General features: G+C 40.7%; 1 protein-coding gene and 2 long non-coding RNA genes across 3 annotated transcripts; all 3 read right to left on the bottom strand.

Moving 5' to 3' along the window:
• Nucleotides 1-977: 977 nt before the first annotated feature.
• LOC147950172 (uncharacterized) lies at nucleotides 978-1,705 on the bottom strand. Its single transcript, XR_015596257.1, has 2 exons — nucleotides 1,561-1,705; nucleotides 978-1,264 (listed from the first exon to the last, which is right to left on the bottom strand). It is a non-coding gene; the product is annotated as an uncharacterized LOC147950172 (long non-coding RNA).
• Nucleotides 1,706-17,077, bottom strand: LOC147950171 (uncharacterized; the record flags this gene model as incomplete). The annotated part of the gene is made up of 3 exons (XM_087512362.1): nucleotides 17,042-17,077; nucleotides 16,293-16,886; nucleotides 1,706-2,650 (listed from the first exon to the last, which is right to left on the bottom strand). Coding segments are annotated over exons 1-3 (1,575 nt in total), but the record flags the coding sequence as incomplete, so codon positions are not given.
• A 461-nt stretch (nucleotides 17,078-17,538) lies between these two features.
• On the bottom strand, nucleotides 17,539-18,266 carry LOC147950170 (uncharacterized). Its single transcript, XR_015596256.1, has 2 exons — nucleotides 18,122-18,266; nucleotides 17,539-17,825 (listed from the first exon to the last, which is right to left on the bottom strand). It is a non-coding gene; the product is annotated as an uncharacterized LOC147950170 (long non-coding RNA).
• Between the last annotated feature and the right edge of the window lie 1,586 nt (nucleotides 18,267-19,852).

Below are 19,852 nucleotides of genomic sequence, written 5' to 3'. Positions count from 1 at the left end.
TGCCTAGTGTAATAATTTCTTCAAGCTGCTCAGCCGGTTCCTCGGATGGCACATCATTGTTGTCTCCGGGTAGTTCGGTCGAATCCGTGGGCAACTCAGTTTCGTCGTTGGTATGAGAAGTGGGTGGATCAAGGTCGGGCTCAGGGAATGGCTCAGGTTGTTCTGGTGATGCTTGACTGGCCGGCGCGTTGGTGATCCGATCATTCTCAATACCTAGCCTCTCAAGGATCACCCGGAGGTTGCGTGTCCGATCGGAAGAAGAGGTCGAGAGATTGCGAAGTTCATCCCAGTTCTTCTCATCATAAAATCCTTGTGACTCCACAAACTTGACATCACGAGACACAAGAACTCTTCTTGTCTCCGAGTCATAGCACTTATATCCTTTTTGAGTTGTAGAATAGCCGATAAACATTGCCTTAGTACTCTTAGCATCAAGCTTGTCTCTTAGTTCACCTGGTCGCAACACATAGCAAACACAACCAAATACTCGTAAATGATCAAAGTTAGGCTTTTCATTGTTCAATACCTCAAATGGAGACAAGTCGTTGAGTATTTTTGTTGGTGTGCGGTTGATAAGATAACAAGCTGTGAGCACGGCATCTCCCCAAAAGCGTTTTGGAACTCTTGTATGGAACATCATGGACCTTGCTACCTCCATGAGATGCCTATTCTTCCTTTCAGCCACCCCATTTTGTTGTGGTGTGTATGGACAGCTAGTTTGATGAAGAATTCCATGTTCGGCTAGATATTGCTTAAAGGCATGGCTTGTGTATTCTCCACCATTATCTGATCTCAAAATTTTAATCTTGGCATGATAGTGGTTAGTGACATAATTTTGAAAGCTAGTAAAAGCTTCAAGAACTCTATCCTTAGAAGGAAGCAAAGTTATCCAAGTATATTTTGATTTTTCATCAATAAAAGTCACAAAATACTTTTGATTTTCTCTAGATAAGCAAGGGGATGTCCAAACATCAGAATGAACCAAATCAAAACATTTTTCATAAATAGTAATAGATTTAGGAAAAACAGCCTTGCAATGTTTACCAAGAATACAAGCCTCACACCCATCATTTTGAAAAGAAATATTAGGGAACATTAAAGCTAAAGCTCTAGTGTGAGGATGTCCTAGCCTAGCATGTAAAATAGAATCACTAGGTTTAACAACAACCGAATTAAAACAAGAAGCAGATAAATTCAAGTCCTCAAGCATATAGAGATCACCCTTGGAACCTCCTTGACCAAGGACCTTACTTGTCTCAATATCCTGAAAATGAACCTTGTTAGGACCAAATATTGCATAACAATTCAAATCAGTAGTGGCTCTCTTAACTGATAGCAAGTTGGAAGTAAAATTTGGCATATAGAACGCTTTAGTATCTTTATCAAATAATTTCAAGTTTCCAATGCCTTTAACTGGCACTTTCTCACCATTTGCTATCACAACATTACCACTAGCCGGTTTAATATCACTCATTAACCTAGAATCACTAATCATGTGGTGAGAAGCACCGGAATCAACTATGAGCGGTTTAGTTTGATTCAAGGCAAGATAAGAGTTACCGGAATTTTCTTTGAGTGCCTTAATGAGCGCATCAAGATCAGACTTCCTCACGAGGTCCGACGAGGCAGCCAGGGCAGTTCCATTCATATCCGGAGCTCGAGGGTTCAGTTCAGCAACCAATGGCTCCACACTCGCTCGATGAGCTCTTGGTGCTCCACGGTGGTTCATTGGTCGGTTTACTCGGAGGTGTGGGTGGAGAATCCAACACTCATTCTTGAAATGGCCCGGCTTCTTGCAGTGGTGACACACTGGTTCTTTCTTGTTATCTCCTCGATAGTAGCCCTTGTTTGCGGTCGCTACATCAGCTTGGTTGGCGGTTACAAGCTCCCCCTTGTTACCAAACAACCCCATGGAACCATGCTCCTTTTGAATCTGACTACACACTTCCTCCAGGCTGGGAAGCTTGTCCGACCTCAAGATATGCTTGATAAGATCGTTGTAAGATGGATTCAGCGTAAGGAGGAGGCCGAACACCTTGTCTTGTTCACGCCTCTCATTCAAGATTGCCGGATCAAGAGTCGCTGGCCTAAGCATCTCAAGCTCAGCCCAAAGGGACCTAAACTTCCCAAAGTGTTTGGTGAACTCCATGTCTTCTTGGCTTAGGTTGTTGATGGCTCTCTTGATCTCAAAGACTCGGCTTAAATTGGTAGTGTTACCAAAGACGTTTTGCAAGGTATCCCATAGATCCTTGGCCGTTTCACAATACGAGTAGGCCTCGAGTATTGGAGCATCGAGAGAGTTTTGTATGATGGCGAGAACACTTTGGTCTTCTTGAAACCACTTTTCTTCACCACTTGTGGCCACAACTTTGCCGTCTTCAGTCGGCTCGCCCTTCGGAGCTTCACTTGTTGTCACATGGGTCCAAAGCCCTCGGCCACATAGCGCCGTCTTTGTGGTCCTTGCCCACAACAAATAGTTCTCTCCTTTGAGAGTAACTGGAACAACCAAGGTTTTGGTGCTTTCCATGGAGTTTTGTCCAATGGTCAATAAGTTTACCCAACGGTTAAAGAAAAACTCAAGAGATTGAATGAACGAGTTGCGGAAGAAAGTAGAGTGAATGAAGAGTTTAACGAGAGGAACCACAAGGCTCTGATACCATGTAAGTTTAGAAACGAGAGAGTGTAGAGATCAAGTGAGTTTGAGAGTGTTCGCACGAGAGAGTAGAAGAGAGTATGGAAGTGTAAGAGAGAGAGTATAGAAGAAGAATCAAACTTCTTACTTGAAAAAGAACCTAGATACATCCTAATTATAGACAAAGTAAACAGCATATTCCTATGGGATCCTATACACGCTTTACATGACTGAAAGTGACATCCTTCCTTCTTAACATAACATGTGACTTGTGAGTTGAAATATCTTCCCACTTGCACACAAACTCCAACGGTCGGTAGGAGAAGGATCTAGAGACTTGGTTGTCTCATACAAGCCTTAGAAGACTTCAAGTGGGCTTCTACACGAGATGGTATGGTTGGCCCGATGAGAGAGAACGGTCGTTGACTTGTACGGACGTTGACTTGTACGGACATGGTGATCAAGATCCCAAATTATAACTCTTTCTAGGGTCAAAATATGAAAACAATCCAATGCATTTGACTAATTATAAGAGTTCGGGTTAAATTTGGAGTGTTTAGACAACACTTAAACCCGTTCTATCCCAAAACAGGCTAAAACCGATAAAACATGCTAAAACCAAGAGAAAACATAGTTTCGAAGCAGTAAACAGCTAGTTCACTCTTTCTAGGGTCAAAATATGTATCAATACAATGCATTTTACTAATTACAAGAGTTTGGGTTGAATTTGGAGTGTTTAGACACGACTTTTACCCTTTTTCCTAAAAAAGGCTAAAACCGAGAAAACATTGATTGGAAGCAGTAAATTGATTTGTTACTGTTTCTAGGGTCAGAATGTGTGACAGCCCAATGCAGTTGACTAATTGTAAGAGTTCAGGATGAATTTGGAGTGTTTAGACAACACTTAAACCCGTTTTATCCCAAAATAGGCTTAAAACGAGAAAACAGGCTAAAACCGAGAGAAACATTGATTTGAAGCAATAAACATCTATGTTACTCTTTCTAGGGTCAAAATATGTAACAATCCAATGCATTTGACTAATTATAAGAGTTTGGGTTAAATTTGGAGTGTTTAGACAACACTTAATCCCGTTTTATCCCAAAACAGGCTAAAACCGAGAAAACATGCTAAAACCAAGAGAAAACATAGTTTCGAAGCAGTAAACAGCTAGTTCACTCTTTCTAGGGTCAAAATATGTAACAATACAATGCATTTTACTAATTACAAGAGTTTGGGTTGAATTTGGAGTGTTTACATACGACTTTTTATTAGAATGTACCAAGGAGGAGAGAGGAGAGGCCGGTAAGGCCGAACCTTGGAAGAAGAGAAGAAAGGCCGGAAAGGCCATGTAAAGGCCGGTAAGGCCATGTCCGTGTCCGTGAGCGACCATGTACCGTGTCCGGTACCATGTACCGTGTCCGTGAACGGACCCATGTCCGGAGAGCGGCCAGTTAGGCCGTGAACACATTGAAGAGCAGGCCCGTCCGTACAGGCCCGTCCGTACAGGCCCGTCCGTACAGGCCCGTCCGTACTATTAGTATATATGAAGGAGAAGAGAGAGTGAGGCCGGTGAGGCCGAGCTGCACAAGGAAGAAGAGAGTGGACGGTAAGGCTGCTAGTACAAGAAGTGTGGCCGGTAAGGCCATGAGTGGTGTGGGAGCGGCCAGTAAGGCCGTGAGCACAATAAGAGTGGCCAATAAGGCCATGTGGGCCGTGAGAGCAAGGAGAGTGGTCAGCAAGGCCATAAGTGCAATATAAGAAGAACAAAGGCCTTATAAGAAGAAGAAGCCCAAGAAGAAGGAAATATCTCACAAGGAAGGGAAGAAGGATCCAATGGCCATAAGGGAAGGAGATCTAACGGTCACAAGGCATGGAAGGGAAGGAAATCACGTGTGGCTTTGGTTGGGAAGCATAGCGAGTCAACCAAAGACAAGGAGCTGTCCCTTTCATCTCTCCTTTGAATCCCTTGTGTGCCTAACGGCTCTATGCCTTTGTTTTCTCTATATTAAGCTGTAATTCTCTCATATGTAATATATCACAACATTATCTAATACTAAGAGAATCCGTTTCCCATCTTCTCCTCTCTACACAAGTGTTTATGTTCTTATTAGCAATGTAGAGAGCCTAGGGGTAAACGGTTAGAGGCTGCCCTTAAGGCAGCCTATTCTCTTCCCAAATCTCACCTAAAGTCTTCTTATTTACTCTTTACTAAGCCTTGTTTATGGGGAGTTCATCACAAGTTGATGTTCTCTCCTCCCCCTTGAGAATGAGTTAGTTTGTTGTGGGTAAAGGGGGATTCATTCACCAAGTGTTTGTCTACCCTCTCTTGTGAGCTTTGTCTCATAAATCACAACATGGTATCAGAGCAGGTTCTGTTCTTGGTGATTTAAACTCATTCTCAAAGTCGTTTTCTTAGGAGTTAGCTTAGTTAAAGTTTTAGACTTTGCTTAGGTGTTAAATCGCTTAGCTTAGTTTCTTTAAAGCTTTAATTTTGCTTTTGTTGATTAAATCGATTCTCTAGCAGCTCATTGTTGAGTAAGCTTGGTCTCTTGTCTTGTTAGAATTTGTAGACCAAGTGTGTGGAAAGAAATCGATTTTACAAGCCCCATCCTTAAGCTTTACCGATTTGGTAATAGCTTTGTTTATTTTGGGATGTGTGGGAAGTGATGAACCATTGAGCAAATTGTGTTGTTCATGGTGAGGATTCACGGTTCTTGTGTGCTTGTATGAGCCACGAAATTCTTAGGATTTAGCTCTCTTAGGATTTAGTTAATTTTCCTCTAAAGGTTTAATTTTGCTTTTGTTAAATTTCCTTTAAAGGCTTAATTACTAAATCGCTACTTCTTCTTCTCAATGTTGAGAAAGCTTTGTTTCTGGCCCTATGGTGTGTCCAGATCCAAGCTTGAAGAAGAGAGAGATCTTAATTTTCGCATCTCATGTCCGCTTGGTCAACTAGACTAAAGCTGTTCAAAGATGCATTCTTTTAACCGTTGGACAATAGGTTGTTCCAAAGGCTTTTGTTGTTTCTTCTTTGCTTGGGACCACGAAAAACATCTTCTATATGTTATTTTCGTGGATCTAAAGCCTTAAGATCTTGGAGAACACTTTGTTTAAGTGATTCTACCATGAGTTAGGTCCAAACCGTTGGAGAAATTAATTTTCCAAACGGTCCATGTGTTTCAGCCATTAAAGCACCAAAGTCTTGTTGAATGTTGGATGCTCTTGGCTGTCAAAGCTTCTGCAAACTCAAGAAAACAGAGTATAACTCTGTCCATAAGAACTCTTGAGCAAATTCTCTATTCTACTCTCCACTCATCTTATACTACCCCCCATTCTCTTATATATATACTCTATTATACTCTCTTTGGTTACTTATTCTCCATTTACACTCTATACTCTACTCTACACTCTATACTCTAACCCCTAACAATCTCTTGTTTAGAATCTGTCCCATTAAATTTTGGTTTCAGTTTCAAACTTGAAGATTGTGTGGAGCTCACTTGCTATCTCAAGAAGAAGTGGCGAGGTTGAAGGCTACAAAGAAGCCATGAGAAGGCGCAGCACAATGCTTGGAGTTAGAACCAATGGCCATCAAGCTTCTTAGACCACACGTTTCACCACCATAGTAATAAACTCCGGCGGTCAGGTTTACCCGAGGAGAGCAGAAGACTCTTTTGAGCGAGGTAACCTATTAAGCTGACCGAGAGAGATAAAGCTTTGGGTATTAAACTCCGGCGGTTAGACTCATCCGAGGAGAGCAGAAGACTCTTTTGAGCGAGGTGGTCTATTTAAGGCTGACCGAGAGAGATAAAGCTATGGAGGAAGTTCTAGTGGAGAGAGCTGGTGGAAGGTGATGAATCAGCCCAAGGACATGTGTATTAGTGCCAAGTTGTTGATCGGATGTGCACAATGGTCTTTAGGAAAGGTGATGCACAAGGTTTCAACTGTTGATTGGATGTGCACAAGAACGGTGATGCACAAGGCTTCAACTGAGGTGATGAGGTTTCAGCCCATCATCAAGTAAAGGTTACGGGGGAGATCAAGTGACTTCAGACCGTACCTCACAGATTCTGCTCGGCCACAAGCAAAAGTCTTTACTTAAAGCTCAGCCGAAGCGTCTCAAAGATCGACTCGGACGAAACCCTTCCACTGCGATTCGGCTTCCGCGTTCTTCATTAAAGTTCGAGACCACAGAGTCATCTTGCCAGTGGAAGTGGAATCATACCAATCCGAGCAGCCGTTCGAAAGTTATGTCCGATTCAGTGGGCATGTGTCAGTCTGACAAATAAAACTGACCAGGTTTAAAAACCATGGTTAGAGTAGGAGCGGTCTCAAGGAGGAATTCCAAACCGCAACAGTGATCAACTCTCTCCCTCCTATCCATCAAAACACCATAAAGGCTGTGCTCTAAACTCTTCTCTATTTTAATTCATAAATTCATTACCTTAGTTTCATTACTAGTCTTTAGTCTTTAATATGTTCTCTTAAATGGTCACACTTTTAGAAATTTTCTTTGATATTCCTCATAGCAAACACTTATTCTTTTCTTCTTTATCACTTGTTTAAGGGGTAAAGGAGACTATGAGAGCCTCAAAGAAATTCTAAAGGCGCAAGGATGGAGATCATAAGGAATGTGCTAAAGGCAAGGTGGGCTAAGGAGTAGGAGCGGTTCAAATCATGAAGAGAAGGGAGCTAGTTCTTTGCAAACCAAGGTCAAGGGACATCATGGATAGTGGAGTCTATACTCTTTTTCCCTTAACAAAGTTTTATCCCAAGAGGTTTTCTTTGTTGAGGTTTTTAATGAGGTAGATGACACTAGTCCACCCTTGATCTTTGGTCCCCATGGTGTCCCACCGATCAAGCGTGCGGGGGAGTATTAGAATGTACCAAGGAGGAGAGAGGAGAGGCCGGTAAGGCCGAACCTTGGAAGAAGAGAAGAAAGGCCGGAAAGGCCATGTAAAGGCCGGTAAGGCCATGTCCGTGTCCGTGAGCGACCATGTACCGTGTCCGGTACCATGTACCGTGTCCGTGAACGGACCCATGTCCGGAGAGCGGCCAGTTAGGCCGTGAACACATTGAAGAGCAGGCCCGTCCGTACAGGCCCGTCCGTACAGGCCCGTCCGTACAGGCCCGTCCGTACTATTAGTATATATGAAGGAGAAGAGAGAGTGAGGCCGGTGAGGCCGAGCTGCACAAGGAAGAAGAGAGTGGACGGTAAGGCTGCTAGTACAAGAAGTGTGGCCGGTAAGGCCATGAGTGGTGTGGGAGCGGCCAGTAAGGCCGTGAGCACAATAAGAGTGGCCAATAAGGCCATGTGGGCCGTGAGAGCAAGGAGAGTGGTCAGCAAGGCCATAAGTGCAATATAAGAAGAACAAAGGCCTTATAAGAAGAAGAAGCCCAAGAAGAAGGAAATATCTCACAAGGAAGGGAAGAAGGATCCAATGGCCATAAGGGAAGGAGATCTAACGGTCACAAGGCATGGAAGGGAAGGAAATCACGTGTGGCTTTGGTTGGGAAGCATAGCGAGTCAACCAAAGACAAGGAGCTGTCCCTTTCATCTCTCCTTTGAATCCCTTGTGTGCCTAACGGCTCTATGCCTTTGTTTTCTCTATATTAAGCTGTAATTCTCTCATATGTAATATATCACAACATTATCTAATACTAAGAGAATCCGTTTCCCATCTTCTCCTCTCTACACAAGTGTTTATGTTCTTATTAGCAATGTAGAGAGCCTAGGGGTAAACGGTTAGAGGCTGCCCTTAAGGCAGCCTATTCTCTTCCCAAATCTCACCTAAAGTCTTCTTATTTACTCTTTACTAAGCCTTGTTTATGGGGAGTTCATCACAAGTTGATGTTCTCTCCTCCCCCTTGAGAATGAGTTAGTTTGTTGTGGGTAAAGGGGGATTCATTCACCAAGTGTTTGTCTACCCTCTCTTGTGAGCTTTGTCTCATAAATCACAACACTTTTACCCTTTTCCCCAAAAAAGGCTAAAACCGAGAAAACATTGATTCGAAGCAGTAAATTGATTTGTTACTGTTTCTAGGGTCAGAATGTGTGACAGCCCAATGCAGTTGACTAATTGTAAGAGTTCAGGATGAATTTGGAGTGTTTAGACAACACTTAAACCCCTTTTATCCCAAAATAGGCTTAAACCAAGAAAACTGGCTAAAACGGAGAGAAACATTGATTTAAAGCAGTAAACAGCTATGTTACTCTTTCTAGGGTAAAAATATGTAACAACCCAATGCATTTGACTAATTATAAGAGTTTGGGTTGAATTTGGAGTGTTTAGACACCACTTTGATCCTTTTTTCCCAAAACAGGCTAAAACCAAGAAAACATTGGTTTGAAGCAGTAAATTGCTTTGTTACTGTTTCTAAGGTCAGAATGTGTGACAACCAAATGCATTTGACTAATTGTAAGAGTTCGGAATGAATTGGGAGTGTTTAGACAACACTTAAACCTGTTTTATCCCAAAATAGGCTTAAACCAAGAAAACAGGCTAAAACCGAGAGAAACATTGATTTGAAGCAATAAACAGCTATGTTACTCTTTCTAGGGTCAAAATATGTAACAATCGAATGCATTTGACTAATTATAAGAGTTCGGGTTAAATTTGGAGTGTTTAGACAACACTTAAACCCGTTTTATCCCAAAACATGCTAAATCGAGAAAACAGGCTAAAACCGAGAGAAAACATAGATTCGAAGCAGTAAATTGCTTTGTTACTCTTTCTAGGGTCAAAATATGTAACAATACAATGTATTTTACTAATTATAAGAGTTTGGGTTGAGTTTGGAGTGTTTAGACAATACTTAAACCCGTTTTAATCCAAAACAGGCTAAAACCGAGAAAACAGGCTAAAACCGAGAGAAAACATAGATTTGAAGCAGTAAACAGCTATGTTACTCTTTCTAGGGTCAAAATATGTAACAATACTATGCACTTTACTAATTATAACAGTTTGGGTTGAATTTGGAGTGTTTAGACACACCACTTTTACCCATTTTTTGCCCAAAAAAGGCTAAAACCGAGAAAACATTGATTTAAAGCTGTAAATTGATTTGTTACTGTTTCTAGGGTCAGAATGTGTGACAACCCAATGTATTTTACTAATTGTAAAATTTCGGGATGAATTTGGTGTGTTTAAACAACACTTAAACCCGTTTTATCCCGAAATAGACTTAAACCGAGAAAACAGGCTAAAACCGAGAGAAACATTGATTTGAAGCAGTAAACAACTATGTTACTCTTTCTAGGGTCAAAATATGTAACAATCCAATGCATTTGACTAATTATAAGAGTTCGGGTTGAGTTTGGAGTGTTTAGACAACACTTAAACCCATTTTATCCCAAACAGGCTAAAACCATGAAAATAGGCTAAAACCGAGAGAAAACATAGATTCAAAGCATTAAAAAGCTATGTCACTCTTTCTAGGGTCACAATATGTAACAATACAATGCATTTTACTAATTATAAGAGTTTGGGTTGAATTTGGAGTGTTTAGACAACACTTAAACCCGTTTTGATCCAAAACAGGCTAAAACCGAGAAAACAGGCTAAAACCGAGAGAAAACATAGTTTCGAAGCAGTAAACAGCTAGGTCACTCTCTCTAGGGTCAAAATATGTAACAATACAATGCATTTTACTAATTACAAGAGTTTGGGTTGAATTTGGAGTGTTTAGACACCACTTTTACCCTTTTTTCCCAAAAGAGGCTAAAACCGAGAAAACATTGATTCGAAGCAGTAAATTGATTGGTTACTGTTTCTAGGGTCAGAATGTGTGACAGCCCAATGCAATTGACTAATTGTAAGAGTTCGGGATGAATTTGGAGTGTTTAGACAACACTTAAACCCTTTTTATCCCAAAATAGGCTTAACCCGAGAATACAGGCTAAGACGGAGAGAAACATTGATTTAATGCAGTAAACAACTATGTTACTCTTTCTATGGTCAAAATATGAAAACAATCCAATGCATTTGACTAATTATAAGAGTTCGGGTTAAATTTGGAGTGTTTAGACAACACTTAAACCCGTTCTATTCCAAAACAGGCTAAAACCGATAAAACATGCTAAAACCAAGAGAAAACATAGTTTCGAAGCAGTAAACAGCTAGTTCACTCTTTTTAGGGTCAAACTATGTAACAATACGATGCATTTTACTAATTACAAGAGTTTGGGTTGAATTTGGAGTGTTTAGACACGACTTTTACCCTTTTTCCTAAAAAAGGCTAAAACCGAGAAAACATTGATTCGAAGCAGTAAATTGATTTGTTACTGTTTCTAGGGTCAGAATGTGTGACAGCCCAATGCAGTTGACTAATTGTAAGAGTTCAGGATGAATTTGGAGTGTTTAGACAACACTTAAACCCGTGTTATCCCAAAATAGGGTTAAAACGAGAAAACAGGCTAAAACCAAGAGAAACATTGATTTGAAGCAATAAACATCTATGTTACTCTTTCTAGGGTCAAAATATGTAACAATCCAATGCATTTGACTAATTATAAGAGTTCGGGTTAAATTTGGAGTGTTTAGACAACACTTAATCCCGTTTTATCCCAAAACAGGCTAAAACCGAGAAAACATGCTAAAACCAAGAGAAAACATAGTTTCGAAGCAGTAAATAGCTAGTTCACTCTTTCTAGGGTCAAAATATGTAACAATACAATGCATTTTACTAATTACAAGAGTTTGGGTTGAATTTGGAGTGTTTACACACGACTTTTACCCTTTTTCCCAAAAAAGGCTAAAACCGAGAAAACATTGATTTGAAGCAGTAAATTGATTTGTTACTGTTTCTAGGGTCAGAATGTGTGACAGCCCAATGCAGTTGACTAATTGTAAGAGTTCAGGATGAATTTGGAGTGTTTAGACAACACTTAAACCCCTTTTATCCCAAAATAGACTTAAACCGAGAAAACAGGCTAAAACGGAGAGAAACATTGATTTAAAGCAGTAAACAGCTATGTTACTCTTTCTAGGGTAAAAATATGTAACAACCCAATGCATTTGACTAATTATAAGAGTTTGGGTTGAATTTGGAGTGTTTAGACACCACTTTGATCCTTTTTTCCCAAAACAGGCTAAAACCGAGAGAAACATTGATTTGAAGCAGTAAACAGCTATGTTACTCTTTCTAGGGTAAAAATGTGTAACAATAAAATGCATTTGACTAATTATAAGAGTTCGTGTTAAATTTGGAGTGTTTAGACAACACTTAAACCCGTTTTATCCCAAAACAGGCTAAAACCGAGAAAACAGGCTAAAACCGAGAGAAAACATAGTTTCGAAGCAGTAAACAGCTAGGTCACTCTTTCTAGGGTCAAAATATGTAACAGTCGAATGCATTTGACTAATTATAAGAGTTCGGGTTGAATTTGGAGTGTTTAGACACCACTTTTACCCTTTTTTCCCAAAAGAGGCTAAAACCGAGAAAACATTGATTCGAAGCAGTAAATTGATTTGTTACTGTTTCTAGGGTCAGAATGTGTGACAGCCCAATGCAATTTACTAATTGTAAGAGTTCGGGATGAATTTGGAGTGTTTAGACAACACTTAAACCCCTTTTATCCCAAAATAGGCTTAACCCGAGAATACAGGGTAAGACGAAGAGAAACATTGATTTAATGCAGTAAACAGCTATGTTACTCTTTCTAGGGTCAAAATATGAAAACAATCCAATGCATTTGACTAATTATAAGAGTTCGGGTTAAATTTGGAGTGTTTAGACAACACTTAAACCCATTCTATCCCAAAACAGGCTAAATCCGATAAAACATGCTAAAACCAAGAGAAAACATAGTTTCGAAGCAGTAAATAGCTAGTTCACTCTTTTTAGGGTCAAAATATGTAACAATACGATGCATTTTACTAATTACAAGAGTTTGGGTTGAATTTGGAGTGTTTAGACACGACTTTTACCCTTTTTCCTAAAAAAGGCTAAAACCGAGAAAACATTGATTCGAAGCAGTAAATTGATTTGTTACTGTTTCTAGGGTCAGAATGTGTGACAGCCCAATGCAGTTGACTAATTGTAAGAGTTCAGGATGAATTTGGAGTGTTTAGACAACACTTAAACCCGTTTTATCCCAAAATAGGCTTAAAACGAGAAAACAGGCTAAAACCGAGAGAAACATTGATTTGAAGCAATAAACATCTATGTTACTCTTTCTAGGGTCAAATATGTAACAATCCAATGCATTTGACTAATTATAAGAGTTTGGCTTAAATTTGGAGTGTTTAGACAACACTTAAACCCGTTTTATCCCAAAACAGGCTAAAACCGAGAAAACATGCTAAAACCAAGAGAAAACATAGTTTCGAAGCAGTAAAGAGCTAGTTCACTCTTTCTAGGGTCAAAATATGTAACAATACAATGCATTTTACTAATTACAAGAGTTTGGGTTGAATTTGGAGTGTTTACATACGACATTTACCCTTTTCCCCAAAAAAGGCTAAAACCGAGAAAACATTGATTCGAAGCAGTAAATTGATTTGTTACTGTTTCTAGGGTCAGAATGTGTGACAGCCCAATGCAGTTGACTAATTGTAAGAGTTCAGAATGAATTTGGAGTGTTTAGACAACACTTAAACCCCTTTTATCCCAAAATAGGCTTAAACCAAGAAAACTGGCTAAAACGGAGAGAAACATTGATTTAAAGCAGTAAACAGCTATGTTACTCTTTATAGGGTAAAAATATGTAACAACCCAATGCATTTGACTAATTATAAGAGTTTGGGTTGAATTTGGAGTGTTTAGACACCACTTTGATCCTTTTTTCCCAAAACAGGCTAAAACCAAGAAAACATTGGTTTGAAGCAGTAAATTGCTTTGTTACTGTTTCTAAGGTCAGAATGTGTGACAACCAAATGCATTTGACTAATTGTAAGAGTTCGGAATGAATTGGGAGTGTTTAGACAACACTTAAACCTGTTTTATCCCAAAATAGGCTTAAACCAAGAAAACAGGCTAAAACCGAGAGAAACATTGATTTGAAGCAATAAACAGCTATGTTACTCTTTCTAGGGTCAAAATATGTAACAATCGAATGCATTTGACTAATTATAAGAGTTCGGGTTAAATTTGGAGTGTTTAGACAACACTTAAACCCGTTTTATCCCAAAACATGCTAAATCGAGAAAACAGGCTAAAACCGAGAGAAAACATAGATTCGAAGCAGTAAATTGCTTTGTTACTCTTTCTAGGGTCAAAATATGTAACAATACAATGTATTTTACTAATTATAAGAGTTTGGGTTGAGTTTGGAGTGTTTAGACAATACTTAAACCCGTTTTAATCCAAAACAGGCTAAAACCGAGAAAACAGGCTAAAACCGAGAGAAAACATAGATTTGAAGCAGTAAACAGCTATGTTACTCTTTCTAGGGTCAAAATATGTAACAATACTATGCACTTTACTAATTATAACAGTTTGGGTTGAATTTGGAGTGTTTAGACACACCACTTTTACCCATTTTTTGCCCAAAAAAGGCTAAAACCGAGAAAACATTGATTTAAAGCTGTAAATTGATTTGTTACTGTTTCTAGGGTCAGAATGTGTGACAACCCAATGTATTTTACTAATTGTAAAATTTCGGGATGAATTTGGTGTAAGTTTAGAAACGAGAGAGTGTAGAGATCAAGTGAGTTTGAGAGTGTTCGCACGAGAGAGTAGAAGAGAGTATGGAAGTGTAAGAGAGAGAGTATAGAAGAAGAATCAAACTTCTTACTTGAAAAAGAACCTAGATACATCCTAATTATAGACAAAGTAAACAGCATATTCCTATGGGATCCTATACACGCTTTACATGACTGAAAGTGACATCCTTCCTTCTTAACATAACATGTGACTTGTGAGTTGAAATATCTTCCCACTTGCACACAAACTCCAACGGTCGGTAGGAGAAGGATCTAGAGACTTGGTTGTCTCATACAAGCCTTAGAAGACTTCAAGTGGGCTTCTACACGAGATGGTATGGTTGGCCCGATGAGAGAGAACGGTCGTTGACTTGTACGGACGTTGACTTGTACGGACATGGTGATCAAGATCCCAAATTATACTCCCCCTCAAGCTTTAGTCATTGGACCCTATGACATAAGCTTGAACCATTGATCACCTACCTCATTAAAAACCTTAGTATATAAAACCACTTGGGAAAAATTATACTTAAGGGAAAAAGAGCGTAGGATCTCAAGGTTTGGTGAGGTCCATGAGTCCTAGCCGAGGGTGAATGTATTCGCACACTTGTGGGCTGGCCGCCTTTGTGAAAATGTCGGCTAGTTGCTCTTTGCTGTCTGTATGACATGGGAGTGTGACGCCTAGCTGAATCTGCTCTCGCACCTTGTGGCAATCGACCTCTATGTGTTTTGTTCTCTCGTGAAACACGGAATTGGTGGCTATGTGGATGGCTGCTTCGTTATCACAATGCATAGTGATAGGCTTTGATGATTCAACTCCAAGATCCTTCAATAGTGCCTTAAGCCACATGAGCTCGGTTGTTAACTTCCTCATGGCTCTATACTCGGACTCCGCACTAGATAACGAGACAACCTTTTGTTTCTTGCTCTTCCATGTGACTAAGTTTCCTCCCAAGAACGTGCAGTATCCGGTGGTTGAGCGACGATCCCCATGGTCTCCGGCGTAATCAGCGTCACAATATCCTATCAACTCGGTGCTCTTGTTCCTTCCCATCCATATGCCTTGTCCCGGAGCTCCCTTGATGTACTTAAGGATTCGGTTCACCATGTTCCAGTGGTGTCTAGTTGGGTTTTGCATGTGTTGGCTTACCTGGTTCACAGCAAAACAAAGATCAGGCCTAGTGATAGTTAAATATATGAGCTTACCCACTAGACGCCTATATCGCGTGACATCTTCGAATGGAGGCTCCCCCTTTCCGGCTGTCTTGTAGTTTTCTTCAAGAGGTGTGGTCACTGCTTTTGATCCAAGTTTTCCTGCTTCACTTAAGAGGTCAAGAGCATACTTTCTTTGTGATAAAAACAATCCTTCATCAGACCTATACACTTCTATACCAAGAAAATACTTAAGTTCTCCAAGGTCTTTAATATCAAAAACTGACTTAAGAAACTCTTTAGCTTCTTGAATACCTACCTTGTCACTTCCAGATATGATGATATCATCAACATATACTAGAATGACCACTATACCTTTGTCACTTGGTAGTGTGAAGAGAGTATGATCCGATTCTGATTTGCGAAAACCTTTCCCAAGTAAGGTTGTGCTCAACTTGTGGTACCATGCTCTAGGCGATTGTTTAAGGCCATATATTGCCTTGTTGAGCTTCAGCACCTTTCCCGGGCCTATGGTGTCCTCTAGACCAGGCGGTGGCCGCATGTAGACCTCATCTTCAAGTTCTCCTTGCAAGAACGCATTCTTCACATCCATTTGCCATAGATCCCAATCCAAGTTTGTGGCCAAGGAGAGAACAACTCGAACTGTGTGTAATTTGGCCACCGGAGCAAACGTATCTTTGTAATCCTCCCCATACGTTTGCGTAAAACCACGAGCTACAAGTCTGGCCTTGTAGCGTTCAATCTCCCCATTGCTCTTATACTTGATAGTGAAGATATACCGAGACGTCACAGCCTTCTTGCCCTTGGGTAAGTCTGATTCGTCCCATGTGTGATTTTGCACCATGGCCGTGTTCTCGGCATCAACTGCGTCTCGCCACACCTTGTGGTCCTTGGCCTCATCATATGTCTTGGGAACCCAATGCTGGTCAATTTGGCCAAGGAACACTTGATGTTCCATCGGAAAGTGTGCCAGCGTGCATACAGCTTGAATTGGGTGTGCGACGACCATGTTGTTGTAGTACACTCTAGTGTTCTTCCAGTTAGATGGGGGAAACTTGAGACGTTGGCTACGTCGAAGAGGAACTATAGTTCCCGCCTCTGAGCTAGCTCTGCCTAGTGTAATAATTTCTTCAAGCTGCTCAGCCGGTTCCTCGGATGGCACATCATTGTTGTCTCCGGGTAGTTCGGTCGAATCCGTGGGCAACTCAGTTTCGTCGTTGGTATGAGAAGTGGGTGGATCAAGGTCGGGCTCAGGGAATGGCTCAGGTTGTTCTGGTGATGCTTGACTGGCCGGCGCGTTGGTGATCCGATCATTCTCAATACCTAGCCTCTCAAGGATCACCCGGAGGTTGCGTGTCCGATCGGAAGAAGAGGTCGAGAGATTGCGAAGTTCATCCCAGTTCTTCTCATCATAAAATCCTTGTGACTCCACAAACTTGACATCACGAGACACAAGAACTCTTCTTGTCTCCGAGTCATAGCACTTATATCCTTTTTGAGTTGTAGAATAGCCGATAAACATTGCCTTAGTACTCTTAGCATCAAGCTTGTCTCTTAGTTCACCTGGTCGCAACACATAGCAAACACAACCAAATACTCGTAAATGATCAAAGTTAGGCTTTTCATTGTTCAATACCTCAAATGGAGACAAGTCGTTGAGTATTTTTGTTGGTGTGCGGTTGATAAGATAACAAGCTGTGAGCACGGCATCTCCCCAAAAGCGTTTTGGAACTCTTGTATGGAACATCATGGACCTTGCTACCTCCATGAGATGCCTATTCTTCCTTTCAGCCACCCCATTTTGTTGTGGTGTGTATGGACAGCTAGTTTGATGAAGAATTCCATGTTCGGCTAGATATTGCTTAAAGGCATGGCTTGTGTATTCTCCACCATTATCTGATCTCAAAATTTTAATCTTGGCATGATAGTGGTTAGTGACATAATTTTGAAAGCTAGTAAAAGCTTCAAGAACTCTATCCTTAGAAGGAAGCAAAGTTATCCAAGTATATTTTGATTTTTCATCAATAAAAGTCACAAAATACTTTTGATTTTCTCTAGATAAGCAAGGGGATGTCCAAACATCAGAATGAACCAAATCAAAACATTTTTCATAAATAGTAATAGATTTAGGAAAAACAGCCTTGCAATGTTTACCAAGAATACAAGCCTCACACCCATCATTTTGAAAAGAAATATTAGGGAACATTAAAGCTAAAGCTCTAGTGTGAGGATGTCCTAGCCTAGCATGTAAAATAGAATCACTAGGTTTAACAACAACCGAATTAAAACAAGAAGCAGATAAATTCAAGTCCTCAAGCATATAGAGATCACCCTTGGAACCTCCTTGACCAAGGACCTTACTTGTCTCAATATCCTGAAAATGAACCTTGTTAGGACCAAATATTGCATAACAATTCAAATCAGTAGTGGCTCTCTTAACTGATAGCAAGTTGGAAGTAAAATTTGGCATATAGAACGCTTTAGTATCTTTATCAAATAATTTCAAGTTTCCAATGCCTTTAACTGGCACTTTCTCACCATTTGCTATCACAACATTACCACTAGCCGGTTTAATATCACTCATTAACCTAGAATCACTAATCATGTGGTGAGAAGCACCGGAATCAACTATGAGCGGTTTAGTTTGATTCAAGGCAAGATAAGAGTTACCGGAATTTTCTTTGAGTGCCTTAATGAGCGCATCAAGATCAGACTTCCTCACGAGGTCCGACGAGGCAGCCAGGGCAGTTCCATTCATATCCGGAGCTCGAGGGTTCAGTTCAGCAACCAATGGCTCCACACTCGCTCGATGAGCTCTTGGTGCTCCACGGTGGTTCATTGGTCGGTTTACTCGGAGGTGTGGGTGGAGAATCCAACACTCATTCTTGAAATGGCCCGGCTTCTTGCAGTGGTGACACACTGGTTCTTTCTTGTTATCTCCTCGATAGTAGCCCTTGTTTGCGGTCGCTACATCAGCTTGGTTGGCGGTTACAAGCTCCCCCTTGTTACCAAACAACCCCATGGAACCATGCTCCTTTTGAATCTGACTACACACTTCCTCCAGGCTGGGAAGCTTGTCCGACCTCAAGATATGCTTGATAAGATCGTTGTAAGATGGATTCAGCGTAAGGAGGAGGCCGAACACCTTGTCTTGTTCACGCCTCTCATTCAAGATTGTCGGATCAAGAGTCGCTGGCCTAAGCATCTCAAGCTCAGCCCAAAGGGACCTAAACTTCCCAAAGTGTTTGGTGAACTCCATGTCTTCTTGGCTTAGGTTGTTGATGGCTCTCTTGATCTCAAAGACTCGGCTTAAATTGGTAGTGTTACCAAAGACGTTTTGCAAGGTATCCCATAGATCCTTGGCCGTTTCACAATACGAGTAGGCCTCGAGTATTGGAGCATCGAGAGAGTTTTGTATGATGGCGAGAACACTTTGGTCTTCTTGAAACCACTTTTCTTCACCACTTGTGGCCACAACTTTGCCGTCTTTAGTCGGCTCGCCCTTCGGAGCTTCACTTGTTGTCACATGGGTCCAAAGCCCTCGGCCACATAGCGCCGTCTTTGTGGTCCTTGCCCACAACAAATAGTTCTCTCCTTTGAGAGTAACTGGAACAACCAAGGTTTTGGTGCTTTCCATGGAGTTTTGTCCAATGGTCAATAAGTTTACCCAACGGTTAAAGAAAAACTCAAGAGATTGAATGAACGAGTTGCGGAAGAAAGTAGAGTGAATGAAGAGTTTAACGAGAGGAACCACAATGCTCTGATACCATGTAAGTTTAGAAACGAGAGAGTGTAGAGATCAAGTGAGTTTGAGAGTGTTCGCACGAGAGAGTAGAAGAGAGTATGGAAGTGTAAGAGAGAGAGTATAGAAGAAGAATCAAACTTCTTACTTGAAAAAGAACCTAGATACATCCTAATTATAGACAAAGTAAACAGCATATTCCTATGGGATCCTATACACGCTTTACATGACTGAAAGTGACATCCTTCCTTCTTAACATAACATGTGACTTGTGAGTTGAAATATCTTCCCACTTGCACACAAACTCCAACGGTCGGTAGGAGAAGGATCTAGAGACTTGGTTGTCTCATACAAGCCTTAGAAGACTTCAAGTGGGCTTCTACACGAGATGGTATGGTTGGCCCGATGAGAGAGAACGGTCGTTGACTTGTACGGACGTTGACTTGTACGGACATGGTGATCAAGATCCCAAATTATATTTGGTGTGTTTAAACAACACTTAAACCCGTTTTATCCCGAAATAGACTTAAACCGAGAAAACAGGCTAAAACCGAGAGAAACATTGATTTGAAGCAGTAAACAACTATGTTACTCTTTCTAGGGTCAAAATATGTAACAATCCAATGCATTTGACTAATTATAAGAGTTCGGGTTGAGTT

The sequence above is a fragment of the Camelina sativa genome, chromosome 1, assembly GCF_030686135.1.
Source record: "Camelina sativa cultivar CO46 ecotype springtype chromosome 1, ASM3068613v1".
Lineage (NCBI taxonomy): Eukaryota > Viridiplantae > Streptophyta > Magnoliopsida > Brassicales > Brassicaceae > Camelina > Camelina sativa.
This window is presented reverse-complemented; position numbering and strand designations above follow the sequence as displayed.